This window comes from Dendrobates tinctorius, unplaced genomic scaffold (assembly GCF_039654945.1).
Source record: "Dendrobates tinctorius isolate UK_male_01 unplaced genomic scaffold, ASM3965494v1 ptg000060l, whole genome shotgun sequence".
In the NCBI taxonomy this organism is placed as follows: Eukaryota; Metazoa; Chordata; class Amphibia; order Anura; family Dendrobatidae; genus Dendrobates; species Dendrobates tinctorius.
In genome coordinates, this window is record NW_027361728.1 from 65,560,346 (window position 1) to 65,572,299 (window position 11,954).

Genomic DNA, 11,954 nt, shown 5'->3' on the forward strand with positions numbered 1-11,954 from the left:
CCACAGCGATCTGTGATGTGACAGATCAACGATCTGTCACAGGACAGTGATGTCCCCCAAGGGACATTATAATAAAGTGAAAAAAAAGTGTAAAAATAATTTTAAAAAAATCGCTAAATAAATTAAAAAAAAAAAAATATTCCATAATAAATTCATTTTTTGAAAATAAAAAAGCAAAAAAACAATAAAAGTACACATATTTGGTATCACCGCGTCCGTAATGACCCACACTATAAAACTGTCCCATTAGTTAACCCCTTTAGCGAACCCCTTAAAAAGTAAAAATGAAGCAAAAAATGATTTATTATCATACCGCCGAACAAAAAGTGCAATAACGCGCGATCAAAAAGACGCATATAAATATCCATGGTACCGCTGAAAACGTCATCTTGTCCCGCAAAACGAGCCACCACACAGCGTCATCAGCGAAAAAATAAAATAGCTCGCAGAATAAAGCGATGCAAAAATAATTATTTTTTATATAAAATTGTTTTCATTGCATAAAACCGCCAAAGCATAAAAAAGTGACATAAATGAGGTATCGCTGTAATCGTACTGACCCGAAGAATAAAACCGCTTTATCAATTTTTTCTGCACGCGGAACGGTGTAAACGCACCCCCCAAAAGAAATTCTTGAAACGCTGGTTTTTGTTCATTCTGCGTCCCAAAAATCGGAATAAAAAGCGATAAAAAAAGTCACCTGCCCGAAAATGGTACCAATAAAAACGTCAACTCGTCCCGCAAAAAATAAGACCTCACATGACTCGGTGGGTCAAAATATGGAAAAATTATAGCTCTCAAAATGTGTGATGCATAAACTATTTTTACAATAAAAAGCGTCTTTTAGCGTATGATGGCTGCGAAACATAAAAATCCGCCATAAATAGTAAATCAAACCCCCCGTTATCACCCCCTTAGTTAGGGAAAAATAATAAAATAAATTTGTTTTTATTTATTTCCATTTTCCCATTAGGGCTAGGGTCAGGGTTAGGGGTATGGTGGGAGTTAGAATTGGGGGGGTTTCCACTGTTTTGGAACATCAGGGACTTTCCAAATGCGACATGGCGTCCGATCTCAATTCCAGGCAAAAAAGTTAAATGGCGCTGCTTCCCTTCCGAGCTCTGCCATGTGCCCAAATAGTGGTTTATCCCCATATATGGGGTATAAGCGTACTCAGGACAAATTGCACAATAACTTCTGGGGTCCTGTTACTCTTGGGAAAATAAAAATGGGGTGTGAAAAAAATATGATTTTTTTAATTGTACGGCTGTACGTTATAAACCTCTGTGAAGCCCTTGGGGGTTCAAAGTGCTCACCACATATCTAGATAAGTTCCTTGGGGGGTCTAGTTTCCAAAATGGGGTCACTTGTGGGGGGTTTCCACTGTTTAGGCACATCAGGGGCTCTCCAAACGTGGCATGGCCTCCAATCTGAATTCCAGACAATTTTGCAGTGAAAAAGTCAAACGGCGCTCCTTCCCTTCCGAGCTCTGCCATGCGCCCAAACAGTGGTTCCCCCCACATATCAGGTATCGGCGTACTCAGGACAAATTGCACAATAACTTTTCCAGTCCAATTTCTCCTGATACCCTTTTAAAATTAAAAAATTGAACCTGAAGTAATTTTTTTTGTGAAAAAAAGTTAAATGTTCATTTTTTTTAAACATTCAAAAAATTCCTGTGAAGCACCTGAAGGGTTAATAAACTTCTTGAATGTGGTTTTGAGCACCTTGAGGGGTGCAGTTTTTAGAATGGTGTCACTTTTGGGTATTTTCTATCATATAGACCTCTCAAAGTGACTTCAAATGTTATGTGGTCCGTAAAAATAAAATGGTGTTGTAAAAATGAGAAATCGCTGGTTAACTTTTAACCCTTATAACTTCCTAACAAAAAATTTTTTTTTCCCAAATTGTGCTGATGTACAGTAAACATGTGGGAAATGTTACTTATTAAGTTTTTTGAGTGCCATATCTCTGTGATTTAAGAGCATAAAAATTCAAAGTTGGAAAATTGCAAAATGTTCAAAATTTTTGCCAAATTTCCATTTTTTTCCACAAATAAACACAAGTTATATGAATGAAATTTTACCACTAACATGAAGTACAATATGTCATGAGAAAACAATGTCAGAATTACCGGGATCCATGGAAGCGTTCCAGAGTTATTACCTCATAAAGGGACAGTTGTCAGAATTGTAAAAATTGGCCCGGGAATTAACATGCAAACCACCCTTGGGAGTAAAGGGGTTAAATACAAAGGCCGAGCCTGTTGACTTCACAGGACTCGGTGGAATGCACGCACGGTATATGGTCACAGGACTTTGGCCCAAGACACGGGGTCCGCTTCCGTCTAGACCTACCGTGCATGCGGCCTCGCAACCGCGGACGACAAGAAGTATTGCTGACTGCAGCGCGGCGACAGACACTGCCGCTATATGACAATGCCCGGTAGCAGGCACAGTGTCGGAAGCTAGCACTGTGGAGGATGTGCGCTGTGGCCTGTAGCTTGCCACTGACTGGCACTGACTCTATCACTAGTTTCCTATCCACACACGTAATATCAGAGGGAGGGGAATCTTAATGAGTCATTTGCAAGTCCATGCATCCATCATCATTCACAAAGTAGCAACTAGAGTCTATACTAGCGCATGGCCGAGCGGCCATGCAAACCTTTTATAGCCGGGACCTTCCGGAAGCTTCCAGATCCCTGAGATGGACCAATCAGATCTGGAGAAGGACCTGTGCATGTGACTCACGATCTCCAATGGGAGATCGTCTCGTGAGCATGCTCAGTGGAGCGACGGAAGGACTTAGCCTTTGGAGCGGCTTGCTGCTGAGCAGCCTGCGTTGCTATTGCTGGCCCAGAGGTGGCAGCAGCAACCAGACCTACAGAGCTGGTCTGAGCAGAGCGTCGGGAATGACGGAACTGCTGAGCAGGCTCCTCTGCGGTTGATGGAGAATGGGAGACTGCTGAATGTGAGGCTATGGATCCCTGCTGTGCAGTTGCAGGGACCCGACATCTAACAGTATGGAAGTGCAATTACCAAGACTCATGACATAGCATGGATAGCTACCCACTACAGCCTCATATGATAATTCGAGCATGCACAAGATACTGCCTGCGAGCCATATGCAGCTTGCCGAAGGATGTTTTGCGGCCTGTGAGGAAATGGAAGACTCCGGTTCTCATCTTCCTGTTTTCAACTGTATTCTCATCTTTCAGATGCTAATTCAGTTAAACATCGCAGTACTGGGACTAGGGCAGAGCAGCGCTCATCAGCCTACCCCTGAGCCCACTCTGTGGCCTCATCCCACTGGACAGGAGGCAAGGATGCAGCTGGGAACAGTAAGCATTCCTGAAGGATCCAATGATTAAATATACCATTGTAGGAGGAAGGGGGGTTTCTGTTACTATGTGGCTACATTATGGGGCAACGGGGGAGAAGATTGCGAAGGAGGCATAGTATGTAGAGTGGCAGGTTATGTGGAGAATATTATAGAAGGAGCTGTGTGTAGGGAATATTATAGAAGGAGCTGTGTGGGGGAAATATTACAGAGATAGTCATTGTGGGGGAGTATCATGAAGAGGAGCTTTGTTGGTGGGAATATAATATTATAGATAGGAGCCGTTTTGGGGGGAATATTATGGAGAGGAGCTGTGTGGGGGGACATTACAGTGAAGAGGTGTGTGGAGGGAATAATACACAGGAGCCGTGTGTGGGGAATATTAAGGAGAGGAGCTATGTGGGAGAATATTTCTGAGAGGATCTGTGTGTGGGGGAATATTATGGAGAGGAGCTGTGTTGGGAGACATGGAGAGGAGTGGTGTGGGGGGAATATTATGGAGAGGAGCTGTGTGGGTGTAAGCAGGTGCGGGAATGCAGTAACGCAGGGAATGCAGAATGAGGCTGTTTAACAAGGTTGTTTAATTTGTTAACAAGAAAAAGGATAACAATGGTCTTGCAGGGTGCTAGTAACATTAAACAATGAAGAGTATCAAGGGGAGTAAACAAAGGGTTTATGCAACAGTCTGATATGTAAATGGCGCTTATCGTGGTCTTCTCTGGTCCTCATCCACATATAGTCCGATTGGAGTTGGAGTACCGACAGCGGTCGGCGAGGTGTCCTCAGGTGAAATCCACAAATCACGGTCCAGCATCTGGCGGCAACGGGCATTCACCGGTTTTGCCCGCTGGCCCCAGTCCATAAATCTGTGCAGCCGAAGTGGGGAGCGCTGCTGGAGTCTCTGTCCAACACGTGTGCTGATGAGCATCTATCAGTAATGGGGTAAACACGAGCTCCAGGCGCACCACCAATCAATTGAATAGATCAAACAACTGGGTGCAATATCAGTGGCAACTGCACTTGTGGAGAAGGAAAAAAGGACCACTAGAAGATATGCACACCAACAATAATATAGATAAAAACGGAAGCAACTTTTATTGACAAATATTTTAAAAAATATTTAAAACCATGAATGTCCCTCCTCCATGTACATGAATCATAATCAAGCAATGAAAAGACATATACATCATGTCCACCATGTATCCAATATAACACCAAATATACAGTACAGCCAGGAACAAAGACTTAAATCATCAGAAGGCTAATAAATCATACATAACATGATTGGCCAAACTAGTGCATATCAACAGCTGAGGAATACTTGTATATAACAGCTGAAGCACAGGCACACTTATTAGGGACAGCTATATCAAAAATCAGGCAACAACCTGAATAATGCAAACAATAAACAATGAGGCCTGTATGATAACACTCAAGTGCGACCCAAGATCAAATAAACATAGTAGCAGCTCAGATGAGCTGCAAAATTATTTCACCAGAATAACCATGGGTCCTACAAGAGGAGAGAATAGGAAGCCATCCTGAATCCGTGTGAGAGCACATGGGAATAAAAAGCGGGTCAAAAGGAGGGGAAAGACAAGAGAGACCAGTATCCCACGCGCATCGCTGTTATCCAAACAGCTTCGGCAGGGGAAGTCATTAATGGGGGACACATCACAGGGTCCTGCAATTGACACCCTCTCCTCTGGGCGTTCACTACACTCTCTTACCCGGGCACGCGTAGCTCTGCACACTTACTGTCTTATTAGAGCGTCCGTGTGAACTCTGCTGGGGCTTGACTCCGAGCTGTCTCTCACGCTGTGGAGTGTGCCACACACCACCTTCAGCTTTCACTGGCGGCGGGAAACTCACTGTTTTTTCCCGCACTTCCTGTTCTCTGCCTGGCTTAGCCATGCCCCCTCTTTCCTCGTCATGGGACCTGTCCGGTCCCCTTTTCTTTCCTCCGGGCAACACTGGATGCAGCCTCGACAGTTCCAGACACGGCATGACGCAGGTACACTCAGCCCGTTCTTCCTCCTTACATGGGATTGACATCATGGATTCTGGCAGTGTTGGGAATATAATGGAGATGGGAAGTGTGGGGAGGATATTTTGTGCAGGAAGCACAGTGAGGGGCAATTACATTTTCAAGGGTTTAGCATGAGAAATATCTCTATTTATGGGGCAGTATAATGATACGACAAGCTGTGGGCATGAAATCTCATCACGGTATCTGTACTACTCGGAGGCAAAAGGCATGGGAATGACTCCAGACAGAGAAGACCTGCATGCAAATGTTTATTTGTGATCCTTTCTGGGTCTCACCAGTATTGTGGTTCCTGTATGGTCTAAAGTCTGATGATGGCTGATAGCAACAACTCCCAGTATCTCCTATCCATTGTTAAGGACATAGTGAGAGTTGCCGGTTTAAATGATAGCAGTGTTCATGAGGCTCAGGTCTACTCTGTCTTATATGTGTTAATCACTGTGCCATCTTAAAGCTAGGAGTCATATCTAGGATACAGCGGTCTCGCATAAGTGCTTACCTGCCTATAGATGAAATGGAACGACATTTGTATTATAGTATCTTGATATAAGGCTGTTACAATTAGAACGGAGGAGAAAACAGTCCTCTCCCTTCTGGAGTGCAAAATATTCTACTTTTATAACTATTTTAGAACCCCCATAATGAATAAATAATTTTATAATGTTATAGGGGGCAGAGGAGAGGGTAAACAATTAAATCAAATGTTTTAAATATGTATACAGAAAATAAAAAAAAAAACTGTTTACACGTGATGACTTACCGTCCATGGATTTTGTATATTTTTTAAAGGTTCTTCTGTAAGAGCAAAGTTATTTCTTAATGGAGGTATCATATTCTGCAAAGCATGTGCGATTGCATAAACTGCTTTATAGACATTGTATGATATACGCAGGTTCTTCACATCTAAATATAGGCTGTTAGTTGTGTTTAAATCTTGTTTACCTGTACATGAGATTTTACCCCTTTGAAATGAACCGTTAAGAACGCAGTTAGATGTCTCATCCCAAAATTGTGCAATAAATGGGTTTCTTTCCTGCTGGGACAGATGAGTGCTGGCGAAAAAATCTCTTAACCCATTAATGTCTCCTCTCCGTATGGCAAAACCAAGTGTTCCATGAAAATTTGGGTGTGTTTGCTCATTATAGAGGACATTTGACGTAGACCAGGCTTCACTAGCAATCCACTGAATTCCTGATAAGTTTTGATGAACTGCTTCTTGGAATATCATCCCTACAATAAATTCTGTTGCAATAATTATTACAACTTTGACTTTATATGTCACTATACTTATCAAAGTCTGAAGGATCCTCTTAGATGGGGACAAGGCTGAAATAATCCCAGTGAATGCAACACAGCTGCCCAGTTTTATGGCTTCATCTTTAAATATACTTCCAGCATCTAGCCCATAGTCGTTGTCTTCAAGAATAAGGCCAATCCATGTCCAGTTGAAATAGCTTAACAATTGTGCCAAGGCTCGGGACTGGAATATATCGCTAGGTATGGTGCGAAAAAATGTAGGATGTTCATATTTGTTGCTCAGACAAGCACATGTAGAAAAATAACTTATCTGTAAAGAGAAAATTTACCTCAAACTGATTTGCTATGTATAGAAACATACATACACACATAAGTATATATCTAGATTATCTAGATATCATTGGTACAACCTGTATAGCCACACAGGGGCCCAAGAGGTAAGGGGCCCATTTTCAGCTCTACGCAGGTGGAATTGTGCATAATGCAGCGCTATTGGACTGCAACAGGCCCATATACAGTTCTCGCACAGGGGTCTTCTGTCTGCGTCGGCCACTGCTTGCATATATATCTACAACACTGTTTAACATTTTTTAATACAGTACAAGAATAGCATAACCGTAAAATGAGAGTTAAGACAAATTTTTAAATGCATAGCATAAATGCATAGTAGGATAACAATTACCATTAATGATTGATTCTCTAGCTATTTTTCACTAAATTAATACTTTCATTAGAGAGGTGACAGGGCTCTGAACAGTCAGCGCTCACTACGCAATGAACACACTTTAGTCTATCCCACTGCTCCTTGACTGACATCCTGCTTTGTTCACATGCTGTTCACGACACAAGCTGTAGGGCAGGATGTTAGTCAAAGAGCGGTGGGTGTGATTATAGTGCCTTCACTGTGTAGTGAGTGCTGACTTCTTTCTGCTCTCGGTGGCCCAGTGACTGGAAGTGAGTGGCTACCGAGAGATTATAACAGCTATTTTGCTAAACTGTAGTGGGCTCTCCTCAATAATACTGACCTCGACACACCTGTCTCGGCAAACCGAGGCCTGCTGTCCTTCTCTTCTGCCTCCTCACTCCAGACCCCAGCCTACGGCTCGACTAGGCTTCAGATGTCACTGTGAGCTGTGGCGTTGTTAGAGTCATGGCAAGGAACAAAGCAACATCAATCAGAGACCCAGTCAAGCTAGAAACCAGGGCCGGAGTGAACGGCTGAAGTGAATGTTCAAGTTGGCAGAAAGAGGATAGAAGTGGCCTTGTGGACTGGATGGCAGACTGCAGGGGACCGCAAGACAGGTGAGTGGTGAGGCATTGAAATTGTAACTTTACTGTGAATCAAATCGAATTTAAATGTTGGCATATTCGATCTTCTCTATACACCACTACCATTGCACATAAAGAACCTTTCTAAGTCTCAATATATAATTAGAGGCACACACAGGTACAGTAAGGGCACATAGGCTTCAATGGATGCATGTTATGGGTTCAAACAATTTATATGCCACCATAACATGACTGTGGATATGAGACCTTAGATTAATATGTAAAATGATTTAAAAGAATGGTACAAATAAATACAAATAAATCAATGTCATAAAGTGGTAATGTTTTACATGAAAAAAAATTACGTATAAAGGGTTGCCAATAGTGATGAGCGAGTATACTCGTTACTCGAGATTTCCCGAGCATGCTCGGGTGATCGCCGATTATTTGGATGTGTGCGGAGATTTAATTTCTGTCACTATAGCTGCATGATTTGCAGTTGCCAGACAGCCTGAATACATGTAGGGATTTCCTAACAAACAGGCAATCCCCACATGTATTCAGGCTGGCTAGCAGCCAGCCATTATACCATGTGTCTTGCAATTTCAATACATTTGGAAGTTTTTTTACACTCTCCAGTGCATCATGTGATAAAAATAATGGTGTCTTTCAAAACTGCAACTTGTCCCACAAAAAACAAGCCCTCATACAGTTTTGTGGGTGGAAAAATAAAGTTATAGCTCTTGGGGGAAGAAAAAACGAAAACGAAATTTATGTTTAAATTAAATTCACATCATATACAGTACATTCATCGAAACTATAATTTTTTACCATGCTTATCCTCAATAACAAGAATAACCAATATAAACTGGATACATACCATTGGGATGTTATAACGTGCTGCTAGTCTTGATACAGCAATTGAGTGGGTAGACCAACTCCCTCCAATTATCGCTGACACAGATGGAAACCTGGTACATGTATATTGCTCAACGTTGGGGCCAGTGACCAGAGACAAGGCTGCCCGAGTTGCCTGGAAGTGTGTGTAGCATGCATCATAGATTCTGTAACCCAAGGTTAGGTTAGGGAGTAATTTGTCACTTCTGTTAATTTCTTCAATGGCAAATATCATTGTTTGTAAAAACTGAAAGTCTATTACACTAAATCTGAAAAAAAGTTGAGAGATTAAAAAACTATAAAATGTATTAATAAACCATAAATCTATTATGATCATGCTTCCAGTAATTATGCAGCAATACTATGGTGTTCATTATGGGGAATTCACACGTAGCAGTGACGGTTTTGCTCAACTGAGGCCTAGTACCACACCATCATGACGTTTTACCCACAAAAACCCGCAACCAGTAAGAATGAGTTTGACAATAACCCTAATTTGCAATTAACCAGCGATGTTTTTAGGCAAACCATGGGCCACTCCATGTGAATTCATCCTTCAGTTGTTGCAGTTCATTTAATTTTGGATGTACTTGAATTCATTATAGCAGCTGAGATGTGAACGTTCACTTATTCATGTCAGTGTATAGTGGCTGTTCATATGCAATCAACCTACCTGGATTGAAATGAGAGCTGGGCCCTAATTCTCAGAAATAAAGGGTGTCCCAAAAGTCTGAACACCATCATACTTTTCTGACATGTTATTTGACAAATTATTAAAAAGTTTGTCACAGTCCAAAAACTATAAAGGGCTTGTCCTTGTTGAACAAAGTCTACTGGTTCAAGGGGTCTCTTAAGGTCACATGTACACATTGGGTATTTGTTTTTTTACCTCAGTATTTGTAAGCCAAAACCAAGAGTGGAACATTCAGAGGAAAAGTGTCATTGAAACTCGTTACCACTACTGTATTTATCACCCACTCCTGGTTTTGGCTTACAAATACTGCGGTAAAAATGTCACCAAATACTGACGTATAACCGTGGCCTAATATCAAGCAAATCACAAGATATTAGAACAAGACAGGTCCACCAGAGAGAATCAGAACAGGACATGTCCACCAGAGAGAATCAAAATAGGACATGTCCACCAGAGAGAATCAGAACAGGACAAGTTCATCAGAGAGGCAGAGATGCTCTTCATCTTTACTGTGGCCAAGAGAAGAGAGCCCTGAACCTCTTAGGAAGTTAGGTCAGATGGGGCCAGGGTGCCCTAGTGTCCACATGGGCTATAGGCTCAGACAGCTTGGCAGCCACGCAACGTTCCAGCGCTGCAGCCCACGTTACCCATGTAGGGAAGGTGACCTGATGGACGGACGGACTTGTCAGAATAGAGAAAGGAAGGTTTGGACAGTTTAGACAGGTGTCAGTTATTACAGTGGGGTAACAGCTAGGAAAGTGTAGTGGACGTGCAGTACCTTGGGTTGACCATTAGAGGGCAGGGAGGAGTGTGAGCATAGGACTTGACATCAGCTTAGGGCTCAAGAAACCGTTGGTCATGGGGAACCGGGAAAGTTATAAATTTGACAGGAGGGTTCCAGAAAGTTCCAGTCCCCAGGGGGAGCTCAAGTGACAGGAAGACTGCTACAGTTTGTGCACTGTGAGGAAAACTAAACCAGGGGGACTGAGGAGAGAGGAAGTCAGGGGGGTGGTCCTGACACAAGGTACCGCAATATAGACGAGGCACAGAGGTGAAGCATACCGTATTAAGGAAGACGACTGACCAGAAAAATTACTGCTGGTTTATGGGCCTAAGGTGGCCACAGTGACAGACCTGTCAGGAGCATCAATAAGCGAAGAAGGGACGGTGCGTACATGTACGTCCCTGGTGTGAAAGTACAGTGTGCATAACGGGCCCTAGAAACGGAGGGCTGTGAAGTGAAGTGTGGTGTACTTCTGAGGCCGTCAGGCGGATGGCGAGTGAATAAACTTGGACCTGTTGTACCCAACACTTGCCTTCATCGTGTCTCTGTTACGTCTCTGCGCGGTAAGAGAGGGACCATCCCCCAGTCCGGCCCACCGACCCTGCACTTGGCGTAGTCGGCAGGATCAACGCCGCTGATACAAGATCTTCTGCGGGAGGCCTGCCCCAAGGGATGGAAAAAGACTCAGACTGCTTTGTGTGGATTATAAGCACCTGTGGAATACAAATTACCTACCTGTGGATTATAAATTGGGAGCGCTGTGGCGCATCTGCGTTGCCACAAGAGGATCCAGGGCAGTGTCTGGTCCGGAGCAAGATGGCGGTGCTGCTTCAGCGCAGAGGAGAGATCCAGGTGTTTGCCGTTGTTCCCAATGGACTGGGGCCCCCTCCTACATATCCCTGGGGACAGCAATATGTACCAGGAGGCCGATGCTCCCACATACTGGACCCTGATAAGTGGGTGGAAAGGCCTGCATACGCCCCACCCAGCAGAGGGAGTGGAACAGAGGAAAAGTTTGGCTGCGGCTGTCTGGCGCCATTTGAGTGCTGCTCATTGGACGATATGCGACTCTGTGGATGTCGGGGCATCGGGTGCCTGGAGTGGCGGTGGCGCCGGGAGGTCGAGTCATGCCAGGAAACATCTCCCTCAGAGTCCCGGGCAGGAAGCTGGATGATGAGCAGAGAAGTGGAGCCTTTGCGGAGCCAGCAGGAGCAGCCACTGAAGATACCAGCAGGGGACTGGCCCGCGGAGCTCCTGAGCCTGGAGGCTAGCCCCGCCGGACGGCGGGGTGAAGAGCAGAGACTGCGTGATAATGTGACGGAGGCCATGGTGCCAGGGAAGGTGAGAGTTCCCCTGGTCCCACCGGTGGCCCCGCAAGCGGTCTCTACCATTCAGCCGCAGCCCGCGGCATCCTGTGTCCCTGAGAGTCTGATCAGGGGAGGCCCTACTGTCTACGTGGTGCTGAGCGGGGCCTCCGCTCCTAACCCCGAGTCACCCCGCCCGGTGATGCCACACCCGGAGTCGCCGGTGCGGAACCTGTCGCTGGAAAACGCTGTTGCGTTCCCCCTGCCAGGCGTGACAACTTCCCCGAAGACAGCCGTTATTACTACTATACTGGCTCCGGCTGAAACTCTGGGTCCCTGCTTGCCACCCGGTCCCAGCGG

General features: G+C 44.4%; 1 protein-coding gene across 1 annotated transcript in view; it reads right to left on the reverse strand.

The window, feature by feature from the left end:
- Positions 1–9,902, reverse strand: part of LOC141092821 (extracellular calcium-sensing receptor-like) — a gene marked incomplete at its 5' end in the record, with an annotated part of 62,925 nt that extends 53,023 nt beyond the window's left edge. Inside the window, 3 exons of the mRNA XM_073579148.1 lie at positions 6,150–6,956; positions 8,796–9,075; positions 9,874–9,902. Of these exons, the coding sequence (XP_073435249.1) occupies positions 6,150–6,956; positions 8,796–9,075; positions 9,874–9,902 (1,116 nt within the window). The remainder of the gene's footprint in view (positions 1–6,149; positions 6,957–8,795; positions 9,076–9,873) is intronic.
- Positions 9,903–11,954: the final 2,052 nt, after the last annotated feature.